General features: G+C 45.6%; 2 protein-coding genes across 5 annotated transcripts; one reads left to right on the forward strand and one right to left on the reverse strand.

Moving 5' to 3' along the window:
- Window positions 1-23: 23 nt before the first annotated feature.
- On the forward strand, window positions 24-7,538 carry Mcm7 (minichromosome maintenance complex component 7). Of its 3 annotated transcripts, none has more exons than XM_004840223.4 (15): window positions 24-218; window positions 1,413-1,492; window positions 1,811-1,975; window positions 2,280-2,404; window positions 2,480-2,660; window positions 2,961-3,098; window positions 3,345-3,494; window positions 3,647-3,761; window positions 3,846-3,977; window positions 4,294-4,377; window positions 4,639-5,032; window positions 5,295-5,378; window positions 5,956-6,124; window positions 6,891-7,000; window positions 7,188-7,538. In XM_004840223.4, the coding sequence occupies exons 1-15, from the start codon at window positions 188-190 to the stop codon at window positions 7,387-7,389; spliced, it is 2,160 nt and encodes a 719-aa protein (XP_004840280.1). In that variant the 5' UTR covers window positions 24-187; the 3' UTR covers window positions 7,390-7,538. The 3 variants fall into 3 exon arrangements, with proteins under 3 accessions (XP_004840280.1, XP_004840281.1, XP_087051915.1); XM_004840224.4 differs by lacking the exon at window positions 24-218 and adding an exon at window positions 711-1,191; XM_087195789.1 differs by lacking the exon at window positions 24-218 and adding an exon at window positions 739-912.
- Cops6 (COP9 signalosome subunit 6) lies at window positions 6,952-11,687 on the reverse strand. Of its 2 annotated transcripts, XM_004840221.3 has the most exons (11): window positions 11,551-11,687; window positions 11,225-11,350; window positions 10,892-11,023; window positions 10,472-10,560; window positions 10,310-10,372; window positions 9,919-9,966; window positions 9,712-9,826; window positions 9,540-9,632; window positions 9,346-9,446; window positions 9,071-9,216; window positions 6,952-7,320 (listed from the first exon to the last, which is right to left on the reverse strand). In XM_004840221.3, the coding sequence occupies exons 1-10, from the start codon at window positions 11,678-11,680 to the stop codon at window positions 9,076-9,078; spliced, it is 1,038 nt and encodes a 345-aa protein (XP_004840278.2). In that variant the 5' UTR covers window positions 11,681-11,687; the 3' UTR covers window positions 6,952-7,320; window positions 9,071-9,075. The 2 variants fall into 2 exon arrangements, with proteins under 2 accessions (XP_004840278.2, XP_004840279.2); XM_004840222.4 differs by lacking the exon at window positions 6,952-7,320 and having other exon boundaries at window positions 8,966-9,216.
- Window positions 11,688-21,749: the final 10,062 nt, after the last annotated feature.

Below are 21,749 nucleotides of genomic sequence, written 5' to 3' on the forward strand. Positions count from 1 at the left end.
GCGGTGGGTGGGCGGGGAGAAAGGCCTTCCTTTTCGATTGGCCCGAGCGCGGCGTAGCCGGTCACATGGGAGGCGACGTTTCGCGCCAATTTCGGTTGGTTTTGCACGGTCCTGTGTGTGGCCGGTTTGTTTCCCTGGAGCTGAACTAGTACCCTCGCCAACTGCTGCCAAGCGGTCACCGGCAGCGATGGCATTGAAGGACTACGCACTTGAGAAAGGTAAGGGCCTGCAAACCTGGGAGGAGGGCTCTGCGCGGGAGGCCGCCTGGCTGACACCTGTTGGTGTGAGTGGGGTCGGAGGCGGCGGGCTTGGGAAGAGTGAGGCCAGAGACAGGGTTGGGCGGCGACGGGTGTGAGACAGACAGTCTGGGAGGCGCACGGTGGGCGTCGGGGTAGAAGAACCGGTAGTCCTGCCCGGGAAAGGTGTTGGGGTCGTGGGAGGGTAACTCGGCTGGGGCTGCAGAAGCGGGAAGGGTCGTGCCCGCAAGAGAACGAGTGCTAGGCCTTGGTCGTCTAAGGTCTCGCAGCCTCCGTGTTGGGAACACCGGATCCGCCTCCCTCCAAGCCTTAGGAGATTCGCCTGTTCCCGCGTCCAGTCGAGGCGCGCCGAAGCTCCGGGGCGGGCGGGCTGGCAGGGGCCGCTGCGCGCTGCGATTGGGCATTTCCAGCCGCCCTCTGAGCGGAAGTGGAGGCGGGCGGAAGTGGCGCGGTGCAGTCGGAGGGAGTGTCGTCTGTAAACAGTGTCCTTCCGCGCGGTGGCCTCCGAGACAGCTGCCGAGGGTGGGGGCGTGCCCTGGAATTCGGGGACTTAGAGCCAACCCGCCAGAGGCGGCCGAGGGTTGGGAAGAAGGGGCCTGGGCGTGCTAGCCAATCGCCAGACGGACTCCCGCCTCGGGCGGAGGAATCCTAGGCGGTGAGGCGGCTGGAAGCGGAGCCCATGTGCTTCTTTGTTTACTAAGAACGGAAGCAGTGGCGGGAGTGGGGGTGGGGTAGGGTACTGTCCTGGTGACGGAGGTCCGGGCGAGAGCACAGCTTTGGAGAACCCCAAGAAAAGGAGGAGTTATACAGGTGGAAGGAGAGCCGAGGACCTTGAGACCTAAGGGTGTTGTGAGATTCGGGAGGCCGTTGGAGAAGGGTGCTGAGATTCATGACTTAAGGCTGAGACTGGAATTCCCCCAGGGAAAGGTGTTGGGTAAGACTCCTAACTGCATATTCGTCCCTGGTTTAAAATATATTTGGAAAAAGGAAGCCTCCCCGCTTTGGGGAGAACTATGTAGACTTATTTACATGTTTATATGATTAACTGGTGGGTCCTGTTTACAACAAAAGTGAGTTTTTAGACTTTCGTTAGGGATTTGTAGTAAGGAATCCGAAAGAAAGATTGCTCCTTGTAATATTATATTTATATTGTAGAAAAGGTTAAGAAGTTTCTACAAGAGTTTTACCAGGATGATGAATTTGGAAAGAAGCAGTTCAAGTATGAGAGTCAGTTGGTAAGTCCAACACAGGGTGAAGGGGGTTGGGAGTGGGTGGAGCTTAAGGAGCTGTGAAAAGTGGCTTGGCTTGTTTCTGCAGGTATGTTGGTCTGTAAGCGACCCGTATAGTAGGGCACTTAAGTGGTATAATGCTACCTTGTAATGAACAGTGTTTATAAGACTTGGGAGGTAGGTTATCTTTAGGGGGCAGGGATGTGAGTATTGCTGTCCTGTGCTGCTCTTTCTCACTGTGGATAACCAGAGACCCACAACAATGGGTTTTGGGGGTGAACAGGATAAACCTGGCCCTGAGGTGTTGCCTTTTCCCAACCTTAGGTTCGTCTGGCTCATCGTGAACAAGTGGCAATGTATGTGGACCTGGATGACGTAGCTGAGGATGACCCTGAGTTGGTAGACTCAATTTGTGAGAATGCCAAGCGCTATGCCAAGCTCTTTGCTGATGCTATACAAGAGCGCCTGCCTCAGTACAAGGAGAGGGAGGTGAGTGGTTGTAAGACACAGCACAGCAAGGAAATGAAGTTTTTGAGACTTCTTGGATCCCAAGGGCTTGTGAGCTGACAGAAAGAGGGCACTGATTCTGCCTGGTGCCTTCTGTGTTCTCCTTTCCTTGTCTTTTTTTGGTCTTTTTTTGAGACAGTCTCAATATGTAGTTCAGGCTGGCCTTGAACTCATGGCTATCCTCCTGCCTCAGCCTCCCAAGTACTAGGATTATAGGTGTGTGCCACCACACCTGGCTTCCTTGCCTCATTGTGGTGTTCCTGTTTTCTTTTCCTACTTCTCTTAGGTGGTAAATAAAGACGTTTTGGATGTTTATATTGAGCACCGGCTGATGATGGAACAGCGGAGCCGGGACCCTGGGGCAACCCGAAGCCCCCAGAACCAGTACCCTCCTGAGCTCATGCGAAGATTGTGAGTGTGACTTCGACTTGGGGAAGGGTCCGGGACTTTCTCTGGATCTTATTGATTACAACTTTTTCCCCTTAGTGAGCTGTATTTTCAAGGTCCAAGCAGCAACAAGCCTCGTGTGATCCGGGAAGTACGGGCTGACTCTGTGGGAAAGTTGGTAACTGTGCGTGGAATCGTCACTCGTGTCTCTGAAGTCAAACCCAGGATGGTGGTGGCTACTTACACTTGTGACCAGTGTGGGGCAGAGACCTACCAACCGGTATGGAGCAAGAACTCACTCGACTCTGTTGGTCATTTTTATAGGAAGTAATTTTATCTATTGGTGTTAATGTGTCCTTTACTCTTGTTACTGTGAAAGATGGTCACATATTTTTCTTTCTTTGGTACATAGTAGTCATCCCATCTGTTTTGTTGGGGATTGTCATTATTGACGCAGAATAGTTCAGGGTGTTCTTAATACTTCCAGGATGTTTGCTGTGGATAGGAAATGATTCAAGTGGTGGCTGTGAGGGGCTTTTTTCCTTCTGATTTCCTTTGGTTCTTTTTTCTCGTGTTCTAGGTCCAGGCTCCCACTTTCATGCCTCTGATCATGTGCCCAAGCCAGGAGTGCCAAACTAACCGCTCAGGAGGGCGGTTGTATCTGCAGACACGTGGCTCCAAGTTTATCAAATTCCAGGAGATGAAGATGCAAGAACATGTAAATTTGGGGTATACGGCCCAAGGCAGGTGGAGGAGTGGCAGAAAGAAAGAACAAAAGAGGGAAGAGCTGAGGCAGAAAAGTCACTGACTGAGTTGGGAAGAGGTTAAGGCCACGGTTTCCCTTAATCTAATCTGAAGCTGGACAGGCTGAGAGAAGTCTTAAGAGTGTGATATCTAGGAATGAAGTTCAGGTCCCTGTGGGCCTTAATGTTCTTTTCTCCTTGTCCCATGTACTCTCTGCTAGAGTGACCAAGTGCCCGTGGGAAACATCCCTCGCAGTATCACGGTGATGGTAGAAGGAGAGAACACAAGGATTGCCCAGCCTGGGGACCATGTCAGTGTCACTGGTATCTTCTTGCCAGTTCTGCGCACAGGGTTCCGACAGGTAGTCCAGGTAAGAAAGGGACTCTTTGTCCCCTTAGAGAAAACTAGCAGCAGTAAAACACCAAACTAGGACAAAGGGTTTTTGTGAAGAACTATTAGAGAATCAGGTGCTGGGCAAGTTAAAAGGATTTCATTTACAGCCCTGTGCTTTCTTGTCCCAAGGGCTTACTCTCAGAAACTTACCTGGAAGCCCACCGAATTGTGAAGATGAATAAGAGTGAGGATGATGAGGCTGGGGCTGGAGAGCTGAGCAGGGAGGAGCTGAGGCAAATTGCAGGTGAAGTGCCAAGGGAGAGAACAGGGTGGGGTCAAGTTTCATCCTAGCCCTTGTCCCCCAGAAAATAATGTAATTTCCTTGCAGAGGAGGATTTCTATGAAAAGTTGGCCACTTCTATTGCCCCAGAGATATATGGGCATGAAGATGTGAAGAAGGCACTATTGCTGCTGCTGGTGGGCGGTGTGGACCAGTCTCCTCGTGGCATGAAAATCAGGGGTAAGGAGGAAATGGAGAGATTTATGGTAAATGAAGTCAGTTGGGAGGAAAAATAGAACGATGTTAGTGTCCATGTACCCCATGGAATAAGATCTGGCATCCTGGCTCCATAGTTGCATTTGTGTTGTTTAAAACAGATGACATGGGCCTGGGATTTAGCTCGGTTCCGCCACTTACCTCGCCAGCACAAGGTCCTGAGTTCGATCCCCGGTATCAAAAAAAACAGATGACGTGAACTGCAGGAGTGGAGACAGAAGTGTTTTTTGTTGGACAACGTGCATTGAGAGAATGGTCACTCAGCTCCCTTCTCTTCCAGGCAACATCAATATCTGCCTGATGGGGGATCCTGGTGTGGCCAAGTCTCAGCTGCTATCTTATATTGATCGCCTGGCACCCCGCAGTAAGTAGGAACAGGGATAGAGCACAGTGTTTGTTGAAAAGGCTGTGATTGGGAAGTGGAGGCCTTCAGGAGGGTTGATAGTGGGGAAAGGGAAATGTTGCCAGTCCAGCACCCACACTTTGCAGCCACCTCAGGAAGGCCTGGCCTGGGGAAGAGCAGTTCAGTAAGGCCTCACCTCACTGGTCCCATTTCTTGAGTGCTCACCCTGTGCTTGCTTCCTTCTCTCATTCTCTAAATGCCTGCTGCTTTCTTTCCTTCCAGGCCAGTATACAACCGGCCGGGGCTCCTCTGGAGTAGGGCTCACAGCAGCTGTTCTGAGAGACTCTGTGAGTGGAGAGCTGACCTTAGAGGGTGGGGCTCTGGTGCTGGCTGACCAGGGTGTGTGCTGCATCGATGAGTTTGACAAGATGGCAGAGGCTGACCGAACAGCCATCCACGAGGTCATGGAGCAGCAGACCATCTCCATTGCCAAGGCTGGCATTCTCACCACACTCAATGCCCGCTGTTCCATCCTGGCTGCTGCCAATCCTGCCTATGGGCGCTACAACCCCCGCCGCAGCCTGGAGCAGAACATACAGCTTCCTGCTGCACTGCTTTCTCGATTTGACCTTCTCTGGCTGATTCAGGATCGGCCTGACCGAGACAATGACCTCCGGTGAGGGAAGCTCAGTGCCCAGAGAGCCCTTTTGCTGGGCTGGAGGGAGGGAGTGAAGTTAGGAAAATCCTTCTACTTGCCTACTCATGGAAACTCCAGAGCTGCCGCCTCTTAGAACAGGCCGGTCCATAGTTCTTTGGGAGATAGAGGGTCAGCCTGAGCTGATATGGAAGGAGGAAGGGGTGGAGCTGAGCAAGGGTTACTGGGTTAGGCCTTGGCGTGCAGCCCTAAAGTGTTCCTTTTTTGCTTCTACTCTTCCCAGGTTGGCCCAGCACATCACCTATGTGCACCAGCACAGCCGGCAGCCCCCTGCCAAGTTTGAACCTTTGGACATGAAGCTTATGAGGTAGGAGGGCTGGGTGGGAACTGGTGTGTCCCAAAGAAGCCTGGTGCATGGCAGTGTCTTGGCCTGTTTGTTGAGAAACTTTCAGTTGGAGTGTGTATTTTTCACCACTACACCTCTTCTGACATTCCTGAGCCTGAGAACAGTGAATCGAACCACACATCGCCAGAACCTTCGTTATTTCCTCCAGTGCTGTCCTGAACCAGGCATAGCTGTTTGCCCAACTTGGATCCTGCTCCATTGACCTGTTCTCTTTGTAAAGTATACCTATTCCCTTTAGTTACACCCTAAGCTCAGAGAAGAGTCTGGTTCATCTCTCTGGCAGGTGTATTTGTTTTGTTTTGGCAAAGGCCATTTTTCTGAAAAGTTGGAAGTAATTGGAAATGCACTGGCAGATTACATTTGGGGAAATCCCTCAGTGATACTCCAGCCAAGCAAATAATCATTCACTGACTTTTTTTCCTACTTAAAATGTCTTCCAAGAATTTTCTCAAATGGGAGCCTTTAAGCAGAAACAAACCGTGTCTGTGCACTCTTCCGCATCCCTCTTCTGCTTTCCCACCAAGTCTTTCTCCCACAGACGGTACATAGCTATGTGCCGAGAGAAGCAACCCACGGTACCTGAGTCTCTGGCTGACTATATCACAGCAGCATATGTGGAGATGAGGCGAGAGGCTTGGGCCAGTAAGGATGCCACCTACACCTCTGCCCGGACCCTGCTGGCTATTCTCCGGCTCTCCACTGCTCTGGTGAGTGCTGCTCCCTGTAGTGCTGGAGGCTGGTCTGTTGTGACCCTTATCTGGCAACTCGCCCCAGTGTGGTCCTCACCTTGATGTGGCCGCCTCCCTCCCACTGGCCCTGCCGGGGCTAAAGTGCTGACAGTGCAGATAGTGGTCCTCTCTGTGCTACCGCACTGTGGGTACTTGCTGCTCCAGCAGGGCATGCACAGCGCCCATGGAGGGAAAGGCCTTCTCACTCCCGCAGCCTTTGGGTGGGTGGGTTCATCTCACCCCGAATGCTAGATCCTGTGCTATAACCCTTCATTTCTGTCCTCACATCTTGGACCTTAGTCATGGGGGCTCCAAAGTGCTGTTCGTGCAGGTAGTGTGATTACCCGACCTACTGCTGAGCTAGCACTTCCCGAGCCCCCAGGACACAACCGCTGCCAGGCACCTTGGCTGAGCTCCCCAGGCTCCATCAGTCATGGCAGGGAGCCCAGTGGAGCTCACAAGGGTCTGATCTCCCTCACAGGATAGCTGAACACCGGGACTGGCCAGTGTTGAGAGGCGGAGACTTGGGCAATTGCTGGACGCTGCCCTGGGCATTGCACTTGTCTCGGTCTGACAGTGCCGGCCCAACACTGCGGATGGGGGTGTAGGGTGGGGTCCTCACTTTTGTCCTGTGACCTAGTAGGAAACACATGGCTTGTCCCGCCTTCAACTGGAACGAGGGGGATCCCTGACTTTAGTCCCTTCCCCTCCTCCCGTCTCCATCTCTCCCCTGCCTTGCTCTTAGGCACGCCTGCGAATGGTGGACACAGTGGAGAAGGAAGACGTAAATGAAGCCATAAGACTAATGGAGATGTCAAAGGACTCACTTCTAGGCGACAAAGGGCAAACAGCTAGGTGAGTGGCTCAATGAAGGATGAAATGAGTCACCTTGGGTTTCTTGAGCAGGTCACTTCATCTTTGTGGCTTCCGTACTCACAAGCATGTAAGGTTGGCCTCAGAATTTTAACACCAACCACCATCCTCTCGCTGTCGAGTGTCCTGATTTCTGCCCTGATCTTACAAACTCATGTGTTTCCTTCAGGACCCAGAGACCAGCAGATGTGATATTTGCCACTGTCCGTGAACTGGTCTCAGGGGGCCGAAGTGTCCGGTTTTCTGAGGCAGAGCAGCGCTGCATATCACGTGGCTTCACACCTGCCCAGTTCCAGGCGGCTCTAGATGAATACGAGGAGTTAAATGTCTGGCAGGTCAATGCTTCCCGAACACGGATCACCTTTGTCTGATTACATCCTGCTTGAGACCCTAGGGCCCACCTGGGATCACATGCTAACCTGCCCCTTCTGAGGGTGTGATGCGCTGAAGGGGACAGAGATTCCCTTTTTCCCATGTTGGACTTTTTATTCCTTTTGCTAATAAAGAATGTTGAATGCCATCTTCCAAACTATGCCTGACTGACTTAGCAGAGTTTGACCTATAGGTTCATAGTGCACTCCTTTTGATTTCATCCACTCAGTAAACTGATAAAAAGTGCTTTGCCTACCTGCTAAGCACAAGTACAGACACTGGGGAATGCAGCTAAGGAATAAATGTCCCTGCTGCGGTAAACCTTTAGGTTTGGGCTGGGACTACATTTTCTCATATGCTCCAGTTTTCCTTCTCAGCCCCCTGCCCGTTTTCACTCCCTCTATTTAGTCTCAAATATCTACTGTGTGCCAGTCTTGACTGGGATACAGCACCAATATGAGATGCCCAGCCTCAGGGCCAGTTTATCCTTTACTTTTCAGTTTTTGAAATAATCACTGTAATTCAGGTTGGCCCTAAATTTATGTAGGCCAGGCTGGCCTCAAACTTGCAGTGATCCTTCTGCCTCAGCCTCCAGAGTGCTGGGATTACAAGTGTGCCACCACATCTGGGCCAGTTTATCCTTTGTGTGTGTTACTGGGATCAAGCCTAAGGCCTTGTGGATGTTGCCCTGGCTGGCCTCAAATGGTGAGCAGTAGCCACCTAAGTAGGTGGGTTTACCAGGGTGTACCACCACACCTAGCTTCCTTTTTTGGTTCTTAAATGCTCCCGTCAGACATATTTCCTGTCCTGTCAACTCTTCCTTTAAAGCCCTATTCATGAAGTAATAGAAACTGGGGAACTGCAGATTGACGTAGGAATGTATCACCTGGCACATGGAATCACATACACTGCCTGATCTTTAGACCCCTTCTTGGCCGCCTCTTTAAAGCATGGAGGATTTGAGTCCCTCTTGCCTTATAAGGTGGAAGCACCTCAGGGTCCTAACACATACACCAATGTAGTATGTGCAGAAATAACAGAAACTACTCAGTAATTCCCAGTCCCCATAGGGTCAAGGCTTTTGAGTTGCCTAGGATAAAAATGGGCTCAAGGGGCTGGGGATTTAGCTTGGTGGCGCCATAAGTGCAAGGCCCTGAGTTCGATCGCTGGCACCAAAAAAACCTTAATATCCTCCTTTCCCTTTTTAAGTGAGAAATACTTCTAATAAAATTAATTTAGCTGGGGAAAGCTGTTACTTAGGTTTGTAGAGTTGGCCTATGTAAGCCAATGTCAGGGGACAACATTAAAGGACAGAACAAAGACCATGCAGGTGGAAGCAGGGAGCCTTTGACTTAGTCTAAAACCACCTGAATGAACATACAGTCCCCTCAGCAGTGAACTTGGGGTTACTGAAGGGGATCATGAGCTGATTTAATAAACAGGGACTCTGTCTCTGAGCAAGGCTGGAAAGGAAACATCTTTTTTTTTTTTCCTCCAAAAGCATCCTTTTAAGGTCCAAGTTGAGAGACCCTTCTGGTGCCTGACAGAGAGGACAAAGCCACTGGGAAGGGGTGCTGAGGGGCTGCTCTCCTTTTATTAATGACAGCAGTTTCTAAAGAGAGTAGCGCCCAGCCCCTGTGGAACAGTTGTCTGACCCCTGCGCATGATCCCTTCAAGTACCCTTGTCAGAAGAAGAGTCCTCGCATTCGCCTGCCGATGCCTTGTCGGTCGTAGAGGACGTTGAATTTATTCACAAACTGGTTCATGGTGTTGCAAGTTTTGGTGATGGTGCCAAGGTAAGCCATGAGGCCCACATCATTGCATTGCTGGGAAGGAACAGAAAGAACCAGTTCCCCAGAGGGTCCCTCATATCATGCCCAGGCGACAACAGTCCATGCCCTGCTACAGAAATGATGGTGTAAGCCCTGCCTCCCCACCCAAAGATTTACACTCACATCATAAAAGTCTGTCTTGAATTTGTCTGTGCTGAGCACTGGGAGGCAGTGACACAGAGCATAGGCCTCCCGCAAGATCTCATGGTTGAAGGGGACTTCTCCTAAGGGTACAAAAAGGCTGCAATGATGCAGATGCTGTCACTTCCCCACGGGAGAGGAAAAACAGTGAAGTGTGAGGGATGCACCTGTCCTACCTGCTTCAGAGGCCTTGACATATTCCAAGATAAGCTTGACACGGCTATGCAGCATCTTGATGGCGCTGTGCTGTGCTATCAAATGTTCAGCCACTGCACGGGGACAGGGACAGGTGAAGGGTAAGAAGGCACGTGGTAACCCACCCCTTCCAAGGAATCACTCCCCATTTACCAGTAGAGTTCTCTCCACTGCCTGTTGCTGTCATTCGGGCTACATGGTCTACACCAATGCGTTCAGCTTCCTCTGTAGCCAGGGTATACGTGAGCTCAGCAAATAGCATTGTAGCCTGCAGGGCACAATATCCCACATAGGGAGAGTCAAAAGCAGGAAACAGGCAAAGAGCAGGATCTGAAGGTTGAAGGGTAGTGTACTACCTACCTCTCCATTGATTATATCGATGACAGACTCAAACACGCTGACAGGCAGCTGTAAAGAACAGATGGAGAAGAGTTCTTACTAAAGGCAAACACACTTGAACTTACACTATGTTCCAAGTTGGCCTGGGCCTTTTCACACATTCTTTCTCAGCTAGTTTCCCCAAGAACCCAGTGAAGTAGGGATTATGTCCACTTGATGTGTGACAGGGCTGGTTAGAGGTTTATGAATAACTCAGTCACACAGCTCATAAATGGCAGCACAGAGATTCAGCCCTGGCACTCTCCAGTAAAGATGTGTCACACAGTAAAATACAGCAGGGGATGAGGGGATGAGGATAAAAGGTACAGCATAGACAAGCAGGACAAAATGGGCCTGGGGTCAGAATACTCACATCTGTGTGCTTGGTCATAGGGTTCAACTTAAGGAAAAGGGGGCTCTCAATTATCTCACACACCTGAAAGAGAGGGGCAACGCATAGCAAACTCAATGTCTATCTTTCATCTTCTCCCTCCTCTATTCTCTGCCCCAGCATGCACACGTTGAGTGTGTATACCTGCTTATGGACGTGGATGTCGGAGGGATCAGGCGGCCCCCCTGTGGTATACCAACCCAGAAATTCCAGCTCCTTGAATACCTGTTTAACTGGAGAGGAAGGGGCCAGAGCACACAGTATTTCTTTAAACCACCCTTCCTCAGTTTGAAGCTCCTGGTGTATTTTTACCAACTGCTACCTCCTCAAATTTGGGTCCAGTTTAGAATAATTACTTCTTTCCAGCCTGTCTTCTTTCATTTGGAGAAATGCCTAAATGTGCTTTTTCCCCCTGGAGATCTCTTCAGATACTTTCCATCATCCCTCTCGGTTCTCATCCTCCTTTCTAATTTGCTCCTTCCCAACCCTCTGGATTTTCCCCACCTTGCACTTTTTTTCTTTTTAAACTCCCACTCCTATTCCCCGCTTCAATTCCCCTCTCACACTGCTCCTCCTTGGTGTAATAATATTCCTTGTCGATGATAATCTTCTCTTCCACGGTGTGGGATAGCAGCTCAAAGGAGTTCATCACCTCGATATTTCGGCCCTCCTGTTTCCCGATCAGAGCCCCAATCACTGGGGGAGAGAGTGACAGGAACAGGTGAGGGTAAAGCATCTAAAACATTCCCCTAATCACCTGTGGGTCTGGGGCCAGTGTGAACCTTGGGGAAAACAGTAATTTGAGGGAGAGGGAACTGCCTTCAATAAAGGGGGAAAGACCACTGTTTGGAGGAAAGGTCTAACGCAGAGGGTTAGAAATTTATGCAGAACACTCACCCTGTACAGGACGCCCCTCCTGGGAGCGCATGCGGATCCAGTGGTCTGAGATGTTGAGAATGACAAGGGGATGAAGAGCGACGGAAACGCTACCTGTGACTCCGGAGGCCATGACGCTGGGGACTACTATGGGTGGAGGGAAAGGAGAGTGACAGTCCGCGCCCCACGTTCTTCCCTAGAAATAGGAGTGGGGGACGGCAGAGCCTGGGCCCTCCATTTCTCCTCCAAGTTACCCGGGAAGAGATGCTGCTTCTCCCGGGTGTCCAGGAAGGCCTTAACGCACCCCCGAATGGTGTCTCCAGAAGCCGCCCCGCATGGCCCGTTACCTGCTGTATCCACCTCCATCCCGCTGCTCCCTCCGGTCCCGTTTGTCGCAGCCGCCGCCGCCATTTTCCCCACGCCCGCCAGCCTCAGCCCCGCCCCCTTACTACCCGGCTTCCGTCGAGAATGGCGCATGCTCAATATCCACGTGGCGCGGGGTTGGGGAGTTCCATAAGTAGGGCTGTGTACTTGCAGGACTGGCTTTCCGGAGAATTTTGCAGACCCTGTCCCCGCCTCTCGCGGATGACCCTGGACAAATCACTTAACACTCTGTCCAACTTGATCGGCTGTGTCTGTAAAATTGGGATGAAAATGCCCAATTCTTAAGCCTGTTACAGAATGAATAAAATGTCACGTTATTGCCCTCAGTATGCAAACCAAACTTGTCATCACAGCCTGAAAGCCCCTGCGTGATCCGATCCTGACTGCCAGTTGGCCCAGGCCTCTGCTCTTCCAGCCCTTGATCCTTGTGCTTCAGCCACACTGGCCCTCATGTTTTCGTTTTTCAGTACTGGAGGTTGAACTCAAGGCCATCCCACTGAGCTACATCCCCAGCTCTTGTTACTTTTTTGTTTGGTTGGTTTTTTGGTACCGGGAATCAAACTCGGGTCCTTGTGCTTATGCAGCAGGCGGCGAAACCACTGAGCTAAATCCCCGGCCCCTGTTTGTTTGTTTGTTTGTTTTTTAAACAGTAGCAAAGTTTTATTAAAGGTAGAAAAATTAAAAGTTCTACAGAGCGAGTTTGGGCCAAGTAAAAGTAGGAAAAGAAGTACACCCTACAGTGTGAGGGCAGGCCACCGTGCAAGAGAGAACACAGTAGCACTTTTTTTTTTTTTTTTTTTTTTGTGAGACAGTGTCTCCCTATGCAGTTCAGGCTGGCTTGAACTCACTTTGTAGCCCAGGGTAGGCTGGAACTCGTGGGAATACTCGTGCCTCAGCCTCCCGATTGCTGGGATTACGGGCGTGTGCCACCACACCTGGCTTTATTAATTTTTAAACTCGAGAAAAGTTCTCGCTAAATTACCCAGGCTTGGCTCAATTTGGGGATCCTCCTGCTTCAGCCTCCAGAGAGTACTGAGATTACAAGCGTACACCATCACACCCAGATCTTCGTATCATTTTCCACATGCTTTATTCTCTCCCACCTAAAGGCCTGAGTTCCTTGGTTTGGTTCATCACTTTATCTCGTGTGCCCAAAATGGTGCCTAAATATTTTTTGAGTGAATGCTCCAGAACATTGCATCTCCTGTCCCTCCTGTTGCCCCTTCAAGTTGTTGATCTGTACCACCCTGCTGAAGTATAAGCTCCTAGAAAGTAGGTTGGTTCCAGGAGAGGTTTTCTGGTAATAATGGTGACTTAGAGAAATTAAGCAATTTCTCTGCATAGGAGCCTGGATGAAGGAAAGTTAAAGGGCCAACAGTGCTCACAGGAAGAAATCTGAGAAATCCTACAGTGAGAAAAAGAATTTGCCTCATTGTAGACACCGCCAATAAACCTCCAAGGTCTGGGCCATCTGAGGGGTTGTCAAAGAAAAGGATTTGTGGGCTGGGGATTTAGCTCAGTGGTTCTGCCATGGAAGGACCCAAGTTCGATCCCCAGTACCAAAAAAAAAAAAGAAAAAAGAAAAGGATTTGTGCCTCATTTCTCTCAGGAAAAGTAAGACCAGAAAAATCTACCCCCATCCTTTCCCAGTACTAGGATTGAACTCAGGACCTTCACAATGAGCTACATCTCCAGCTCTTTTTAATTTGAGACAGGATCTTGCTAAATTGCCTGGGTTGGCCATAAACTTGCAATCCTCCTACCTCATCCTCCTAAATAGGTGAGGTGGGATTATAGGCATATACCACAATCCTCAGCAAATCCATTCTTTCTAAGAAGTGGGCAGCTTTCTCCTCCTCTTCTTATTCGTTTTTTTTAAAGGAGGAAATATTTATTTATTTATTTTTAATTTTTTATTTATTTATTGGTACCGGGGATTGAACTCAGGTCCTTGTGCTTTCAAGGCAGGTGGTGGAACCACTGAACTAAATCCCCGGCCCATTTATTTATTTTTTTATTGGTATACTTTAGATATACATAATGATCACATCATAGGGAATTTGTATCTGTACAAATTTTTTAAAGGAATCAAGATAAATCATGTACAGGTACAAATTTCCTATGATGAATGTGATTATTATGTAAATTAAATTGTACCAATAAAATTAAATTTTTAGAAAAATTCTTTTTTCCCCCCATTTCCCTACCCTTTCTTCAACCCCTTTTCCTCCTTATTTACAAAAGCTTTGTTGCCATTTTTTCCTTCTATTCTCTTTTTTCTTGTCCCTTCTTTTCCCTCTCCCTGCTCCCTTGTTCCCTTTCTCATTTGAACATTTTCTTCCCATTTCCCAATATCTATTATATATTTTGGTCCTTATTTATACTTTCAGTTTCTTATGCCACAGAAACAATGCAGTATATAAACATGTGTGTCTGATTTATTTCACTTAATAAAGTGAAATAATAAAATGTCTTGAGCTTATCCTTCTTTATGACAGAGTAGTAGTACTCCATTGTATTAAAAAAAAAACCCCACATCTTTATCCATTCATTGGTTGATGGGCATTTCCAAGATTTAGCTATTACAAACTGATATATCACTGTGGTATGATGCTTTTAATTCTTTTGGGAAGATACCAAGAAGGGGAATAACTGGGTCCAATTGAACCTCTAGTTTTAGTTTTTTGAAGAATCTCCACACTGATTTCCACTGTGGTTGCACCAGTCTGCACTCCCACCAACAGTGGAGAAAGGTTCCTTTTTCCCTGCAGCCCCACTAGCATTTGTTATTGGTTGATTTCTCAATAATTGCCATTCTTTCTGGAATGAGATAGAATCTGTGTTGTTTTAATTTGCATCTCTTGACTGACCAGTGATGTTGAACATTTTTTCATATATTTATTTGCCATTTCTACTTCTTCCTCTGAGAAGTGTCAATTCATTTCATATGCCCATTTTTGGATTGGGTTTTTAAATTTGGGGAGTCTGATTTTTTTGAATACTTTACATATTCTAGATAGTAATCCTTTGTCTGAGAAACAACTGGGGAAAATGTTTTCCCACTCTGTGGGTTGTCTCTTCACTCTGTTGGTGATTTCTTTTGCTGTGCAAAAGCTTTTTTTAATAAGGCGAGAGCCCAGTTGTTGATTCTATTCTAATATTCCCCATGTAATTGAAGTTTGATTCATAAAGTCTTTGCCTATACCCATGTCTTCAACAGTTCTACCTATTCTCTCTTCCAGCAGATTTAGTGTTTCTGTTTTAACATTTAGATCTTTGATCCATTTCAATTTTAGTTTAGTGCATGATGAAAGATATGGGTTGTTTTAATCTTTGGCATGTGGAAAACCAGTTTTTCCACCGCCATTTATTAAAGAGGCTATCTTTCTTCCAGTGAAGGTATTTAGCTCCTTGGTCAAAGATAAGGTGGCTGAGTATGTTTGAAGTTGTTTCTGCATCTTCTAATCTGTTCCACTGATCTTTAAAATTTTTTTTATTTTTAAATTTTTATTCTTTTATTGGTACATTTTAGGTATACAATATGTTTAGATTTATCATTGGGTGCTTGTACCTGTACATGATGTATCTTAGTTCTTATTTAAAAATTTTTTTTATTTTAATGTAATACAGTAAATATTACTAAAGAAAATATAAAAACACTTGTATGAAAAACTTAAATTTCATAACAAAATAGAGTAACAACGGTAAATACACTGTGTATTATGATCTTAAAAGAATATGCTTTTAATTGCTAATTTATCTCTCAACTCATCTAAGAAAACTATACCTTTTTTGCATAAAACGTTTTAATTATTAACAAAGTAGCTGACACTCAGTTTTATTTTGAGCTATTTCTTCCTATTTCACAATATTGTTCTGTTGATCTTTTTTTGCCAGTTGTTCAGGAGGGTATTAATTTCCATGTGTTTATGAATTTTTTGTGGTTTCTTTTTCCATTGATTTCCAATTTCATTGCACTATAGCCAGATAATATGCATGGTATAATTTCAATTCCCTTGCATTTACCTAGGCATGTTCTATGAGCTAGCATATGGTCAATTTTGGAGAACATCCAGCTGAGAAAAATATGTATTTTTTTTTTGGTACTGGGGATCGAACTCGGGTCCTTGCGCTTGCACAGCAGGCAGAAAAACCACTGAGCTAAATCCCTGGCCTGAAAAATGTGTACTCAAATGTGGGGTTGAACACTCTGTACACATCAACTAAGTTCTTTTGTTCAAAAATTTGGTTCAGTTCTGATATTTCCTTGTTGATATTTTGTCTAGTTGATCTATTTGTGGCAGTGGCATATTGAGGTTCCCCATTATAATTGTATTAGTGCTTATTTGATTTTTCATGTTCATTAATATTTATTTTATATAGTTGGGTGTGCTGGTATTTGATGCATATGTTTATGATTGTCATCTCTTCCTGTTGGATTGTTCCTTTTACAAGGATGTAGTGACCTTCTTTGTCTCTCTTAATCAGTCTTGGCTTGAAATCCACTTTGTCTGCAAATAGAATAGCTACTTTTGATTCTTCCTGGGTTCCTGTCACATGGAATATTGCTTTCCATCCTTTGACTTTCAGTCTGTTAATTTCTTTTTAAATTAAATGTGTATCTTGTATGCAGTATATTTGTTTTGTTTTTTTGGTTTTTTTTGGTACCGGGGATCGAACTCGGGTCCTTGCGCTTGCATAGCAGGCGTCGAAACCACTGAGCTAAATCCCTGGCCCAGTATGCAGTATATTGTTGGATCTTGTTTCTTGATACTTTCTGCCAGTCTGTTCCTTTTAATTGGTGAGTTGAGACCATTCACATTGATGGTTATAACTGATATTGACTTGTCCTTGTAAACATATTGTTTTTCTGTTGTTGATTCCCTTTCTTTCCTTTCTATTTATTTATTTGCCTTCCCTGGTGGATTCATTCTACTGGGAGTCTTGGAATTGTCATCTTCATTTTCTTTTTCTAGAATATCCTTCAGAACTTTTTGGAGTTCTGGTTTGGTGGTCATGAATTTCATCAGGTGTTGTCATGGGAGTATTTTTTTCCATCAATTTTGAAAGATAATTTTGTGGAGTACATCAGTTTGGGTTAGAGGTTGTTTTCTTTCATTTTAGGGATTGAAATACTTCACTTCAAGCTCTCCTTGACTTAAGGAATTAGTTTAAGAAATCTGCTGTGATTCTGATGGGTTTCCCTTTACAGATGATTTGTTTCTTTTCTCTAACAGCTTTGAATATTCTATTCTTGTACTGAATTTCTGGAATCTTGACTATTATATGCCTTGGTGTAGTTTTTTTCTGATCATGGCTGATTGGATTTCTACATGCCTCACTTATCTGTATGTCAAATTCTTTTTTCATTCTTGGGAAGTTTTCTGGCATTACTTCTGTTAACAGGTTTTTTTAAATGTTATTTGCACTATCTCCTGCTTTTTCACTGACTTTAATTAATCTGATGTTATTTTTCTTTGCATTATCGAGCAGCTGTTGGATTGATTTTTTTGTGGTCCCTTGCTATTTTTAAGGAATTTTTCTTTTCATGATCACTAACTGCAATCCTGTCTTCTATATCTGATATTCTGTCTTCACATTGGCTCATTCTGTGGTGTATATTTTCAATGTAATTTTTAATCTCCTGGATATCTGTTTGAATGTTTCATGGATTCCATTTCTTTCCTATGTTGGGTGATCATTTTCCTAAACTCCTCTTTTTTTTTTTTTTTTTAAATCTATATCTGCTCTAGCATCACTAACCATGTCTTTCATTATGGTCACCATCTCTGTAGTTATGTGAGAAATTATTTCTGATTTGAGTTTTTCTAGAGTCTCATTCATCTACTTTGTCACTTTGGCTGTTACCACTTCTGAGAGTCCAGGTGGGTGCCTTTCAAACTGTTCCATTCCCTGGGTTTGCCTTTGGTGAGCTGGAAGTCTGGGGTTGCATCTTGCTTAAGTGTCTTCTCTTTTTCTTTTCTTTTTAAAAGTTAGTTTATTTCCTGGGTTGATGCTTGTAAGTTACTTATGGCAGGTAGCTTTATTGCTAGTATTTAGAACCCTTAGGAAATGACCACTTCTCAGAGATGTCTTCCAGATGTAGCTGGCTTTTGGGTTTTGAATCTGTTGAAAGATCTTCCCTCTTCAATTTATTAGAGTTCAGAAGTTGTTGCCTATTTGGCCTAGCCCCTCATTCTTTGGCCCTGGCTATAGTATTATTTGTGTCCCTTAGGCAATCTCAGTCTTGGCATACCAGGAAGAACAACTGATTAGAACAAGTATGCCACCTTGGTAAAGTAGTACAATCAGCAATAACAATAGCATCAAACACAGCCTAGAAAATGATAAACTATGGTAACTATTAATTTGCCATCTTTAACCATATGATCTATATTTGTTGTTATACAACAAAATCTAAAACAAACCAGAAAATTCTATATAATAAATATGCCCTCAATATGGCAATTTTACCCTCAGGGAGAAAATTTAAAAGGGGTTGGGGGAAAAATAGAGAAATAGAAGAAGAGGAAGAGATTAGAAGCAAGGCTGGAAGATAAAGGGAGATTACAAGAATTTTGAGAAACTGATGAAGAAAGGAGGGAAAGAGAGAAGGAATAAAAACAGTAACAGAACAAAACAACAAGAAGAAAATTAGAAACAGTGTTCACACTCATATAAAAACAAGAACAGTCAAGAAAAAAAGAAAAGAAAACAAAAACAAAAAAGAAAAGAAAAAAAATGTCCACCTCAGATTGTGTCTCTGCTGTCAGTGGTAGACAGAGTGGGCAGTGAGAGCCCAGATCCATGTTGATTAATCCCAGCAAGCTAGCTGTAGATTTATGGGAGGGTAGTGGATAATTCCACCAAGCCTTCACCTTTAGTTCCACTGAAGTTCAGCCTGGTTTCTGGCTGTGAGGCTGGCACCTGATTTGTTCAGCCTGCAATATGCTATGTGCTTCCATATGTTGCTTACCACCTCCTTCTTCTGTGTTGAGGTCTCTCTCTTCACTCTTTCTGTGTGCTTCAATTTTCACTTCATATCCTTGCTGGGACCTGGCTTGAACTTGGCTGCTTAACTCCTGCTGACTTGAACTTTGTTCTCCCTCACCTGACACTGGGAGCTGATGGGATAGATGGAGCTAACCTGCAGCTGCTCTGAGTTCCAGTTCAGTTGGCCTCTCTCCAAGATGGTTACTGGCCAGTCGCCCTCTCCCGGGGGACATATGAACCTGAATAACTCACCAGCCTCTGCAGTCTGCTGTGTTCACTGACCCATTTTTCTGTGGAAGCCTCTAAGGTCACCAGTAGTCACCATGAGTCTGCAAATTTGAGCTGCCCCTCCCATGCTATGAGTCAGGGCTCAGGGAGAGAGTGTTGCTTGCCACCTCCTTCTGCGTTGAGGTCTCTCTCTTCACTCTCCCTGGGTGCTTCAATTCTCACTTCAGATCCTTGCTGGGTCCTGGAGACCCACTTCCCTTCTTTTTCTCTTCCTCACATTGCTGTATTCCCACATCTGGACACCAAATCTCAGAGAGGCTGTTTCTCTGCTGTTCATTACTCTGCCATCTTTCTGGAAGTCCTTCCTTTTGTCTTTTTTGAGACAAGCACTCACTATGTAGTTCAGGTTGGCCATGGACTCACCATGTAGCACAGGCTGACCTTGAACTCACAGTGATTCTCATGCCTCAGCCTCTTGAGTGCTGGGATTACAGGTGGGCACCACCACATCCAGCATAGTTGTGTAGCTTCTGAGGGGTACAGTGCTTCACAGTTAGATTGGAGGCTACAATAAAAAGATTATAATTAGTCTATGTTAATAAAAGTGATAGTTTTTATCACTGTCTCACTAAAGAGAATCTTTGCCTTTTTCTTATTTCAAATGTTTTTGAAGCATTGTTCAGATCTCTACACAACTCATTAAACAGTGGTTATTGTAAAATTTACGAATGACTGAAACTGAATCAGTTGATTATACATCTTTCAGAAGTAAGCTCACTAAACATTTTTTTAAGTGCATCATATTTTTAAAGTACTAAAAACCCTAAGATTGAGATTATGGTGTTGTTCTTCTTCTCTTTTCCTACCTTCTAACAAAACTAAACATAATGTATCACTTTGTTGTTTTTGTTGTCTTTTTTGCTACGGGGCGGAGGTGACTAGGCTGGCAGAGGGTCTGAGAAATAAAGATACTGAGGAGTGAAGTGAGGGTCAGCAGAGGACCACCTGGCCTTGGTTGCCATTGTCTTTGAGTCTCTGGTATTGTCTAGAAGTTGTACCTCTTTGGGATGGGGAAGTGGTTATCCATCCATTTGTCACTGGTTAGTGTGGGTCCTTGTTTCAGTGATAATGGAAATTAAAACTGAGATACTCAGCATGAACTTAAAGGAAAAGCTTTAATTGAAAAGTAGAGAAAATAAGTTTGAGGGGGGACAGTTCTGACCAAGATTAAGCCAGTCTGCAAACAAAGGAAAGTAAGAGAAAATAGAGAAAAGGATTCTATCTGAGGAACTGAAGGAGGCACATGTCCAGACAGTAGGCTCAGACTGGCCTGTTTTCAGGGTGCTGTGGTGGGCTGTGGGCTGATTGATCATATCTCTGTCCTCCTTTCATAGCTCCAGGGGATCCTTATGCCTTCAGGTGTAGTAGGGTTCCCTTGAGATGACTGTTCTTGCCTGGGGCCAACTCAGTCTTACAAGGCTCTGCTGGAATCCAATGTGACACTAGGTTAAGGGCAGTGGAGACTTCTGGGCATAACTGAATGTTGCTGTAAATCTCTTCTCTTGGTGTCCTCAGTCTTGAAGAAGAAGGATGAGATAGACTAGGTAAATGTAGAGTTAATAAATCTTGTTTTGCCAACTTTTAGACAAATACTCCTTAAATGACTAGCATGCCTCAATGCAGAGGTGAAAAGGGATTTGACTCAGTTTTCCAAAATGAAGGCCAAGCTTTGTTCTGCTTTTAGTCAACCCTTGGGCATCCATAGGCCCAAATCAAGAGTCACAGTTTTATTTTTTGTTCTGTTTCTTTTGGTTTTAGCAAAAAACACTTTTAAGTCTCTGTCGGTCTGAAGGGCCCAGGAGTTTGTCCTTTGTCACTATGGTGGGCTGTGACTGTGTCATAATTCATTTTTTTAAACAAATATTTAGAAATGCTCTCTATTGGCAAGGACAACTCTAGGTGCTAGACCTACATCACTGAGCATGACAGAGTTCTGACCTCATGGGGCTCATACTCTAATTGTAGGAAGCAGACAACAAGCATGTATTAAAATATTAGGGATTGGGGAGTGCTCCTTAACATGGAAAGGCAGAGACCTGAATGAAGCGAGGAGCCAGGAATGAGGGCGCATGGCAGAGTATTCCAAGCAGAGGGGACAAAAGCAGCAAAAGTCTCGAGGCAGGAGACTGTTGGGGTGTCTCAGGAATAACAGTAAAGTCAATGGCAGGGGCTGAATGGGTAAGGGGAGAGAATAACAGGATATGAAGCCAGAGCAGTAACAGAGTTGGAAGCCATACAGGCCATTAGAATGTTTTAACTTTCAGGTTGAGTGAAATCCAAACAGAGGAGTTATATGATTTGACTCATACTTTGAAAGGATCATCCAAAGGAAAAACTAAAAACTGAAAACTGAAAAGAAGGAGAAGGAGAAGCAGCAGCAGCAGCAGCAGCAGTAGAAGCACCGCCGCCAGGCATGATTTTGCATGCATGTAATCCCAGCACTCTTGGCTTGGATGCTGAGGCAGGAGGATTGCAAATTCAAGCCCAGCTTGGGAAATGTAGCAACTTAGTGAGACCCTGTCTCAAAAAAATAAATAAATAATAATAGGGCCAGGGAGGTAGCTCAGTGTGGAGACCCTGGGTTCAATCCCCAGTACTTTTCCATAGCAAAAACTTGAAGGTAAGAAGACCCCCTTCTTACTCTGCCTTCATCAAGGAGAAAAAAATCTAAGTAAATTCTTGGGTTTTTTTTTCACTTTTTGTTAGTGTATGTTTGTGATACATAACAATTACATTCATTGGGCTGGGGACTTAGCTCAGCTGCACTGTGCCTGGTTGCAAGTGCAAGGTCCTGAATTCGATCCTCGGTACTGGGAAAAAAAAATTACATTCAGCTTGGGGAACTGGTACACATACATATCACATCTTAATCCTTTGCACT

This window comes from Heterocephalus glaber, unplaced genomic scaffold, assembly GCF_053883595.1.
Source record: "Heterocephalus glaber isolate CG9 unplaced genomic scaffold, H.glaber_assembly_v1.0 deba00001610, whole genome shotgun sequence".
NCBI lineage: Eukaryota > Metazoa > Chordata > Mammalia > Rodentia > Bathyergidae > Heterocephalus > Heterocephalus glaber.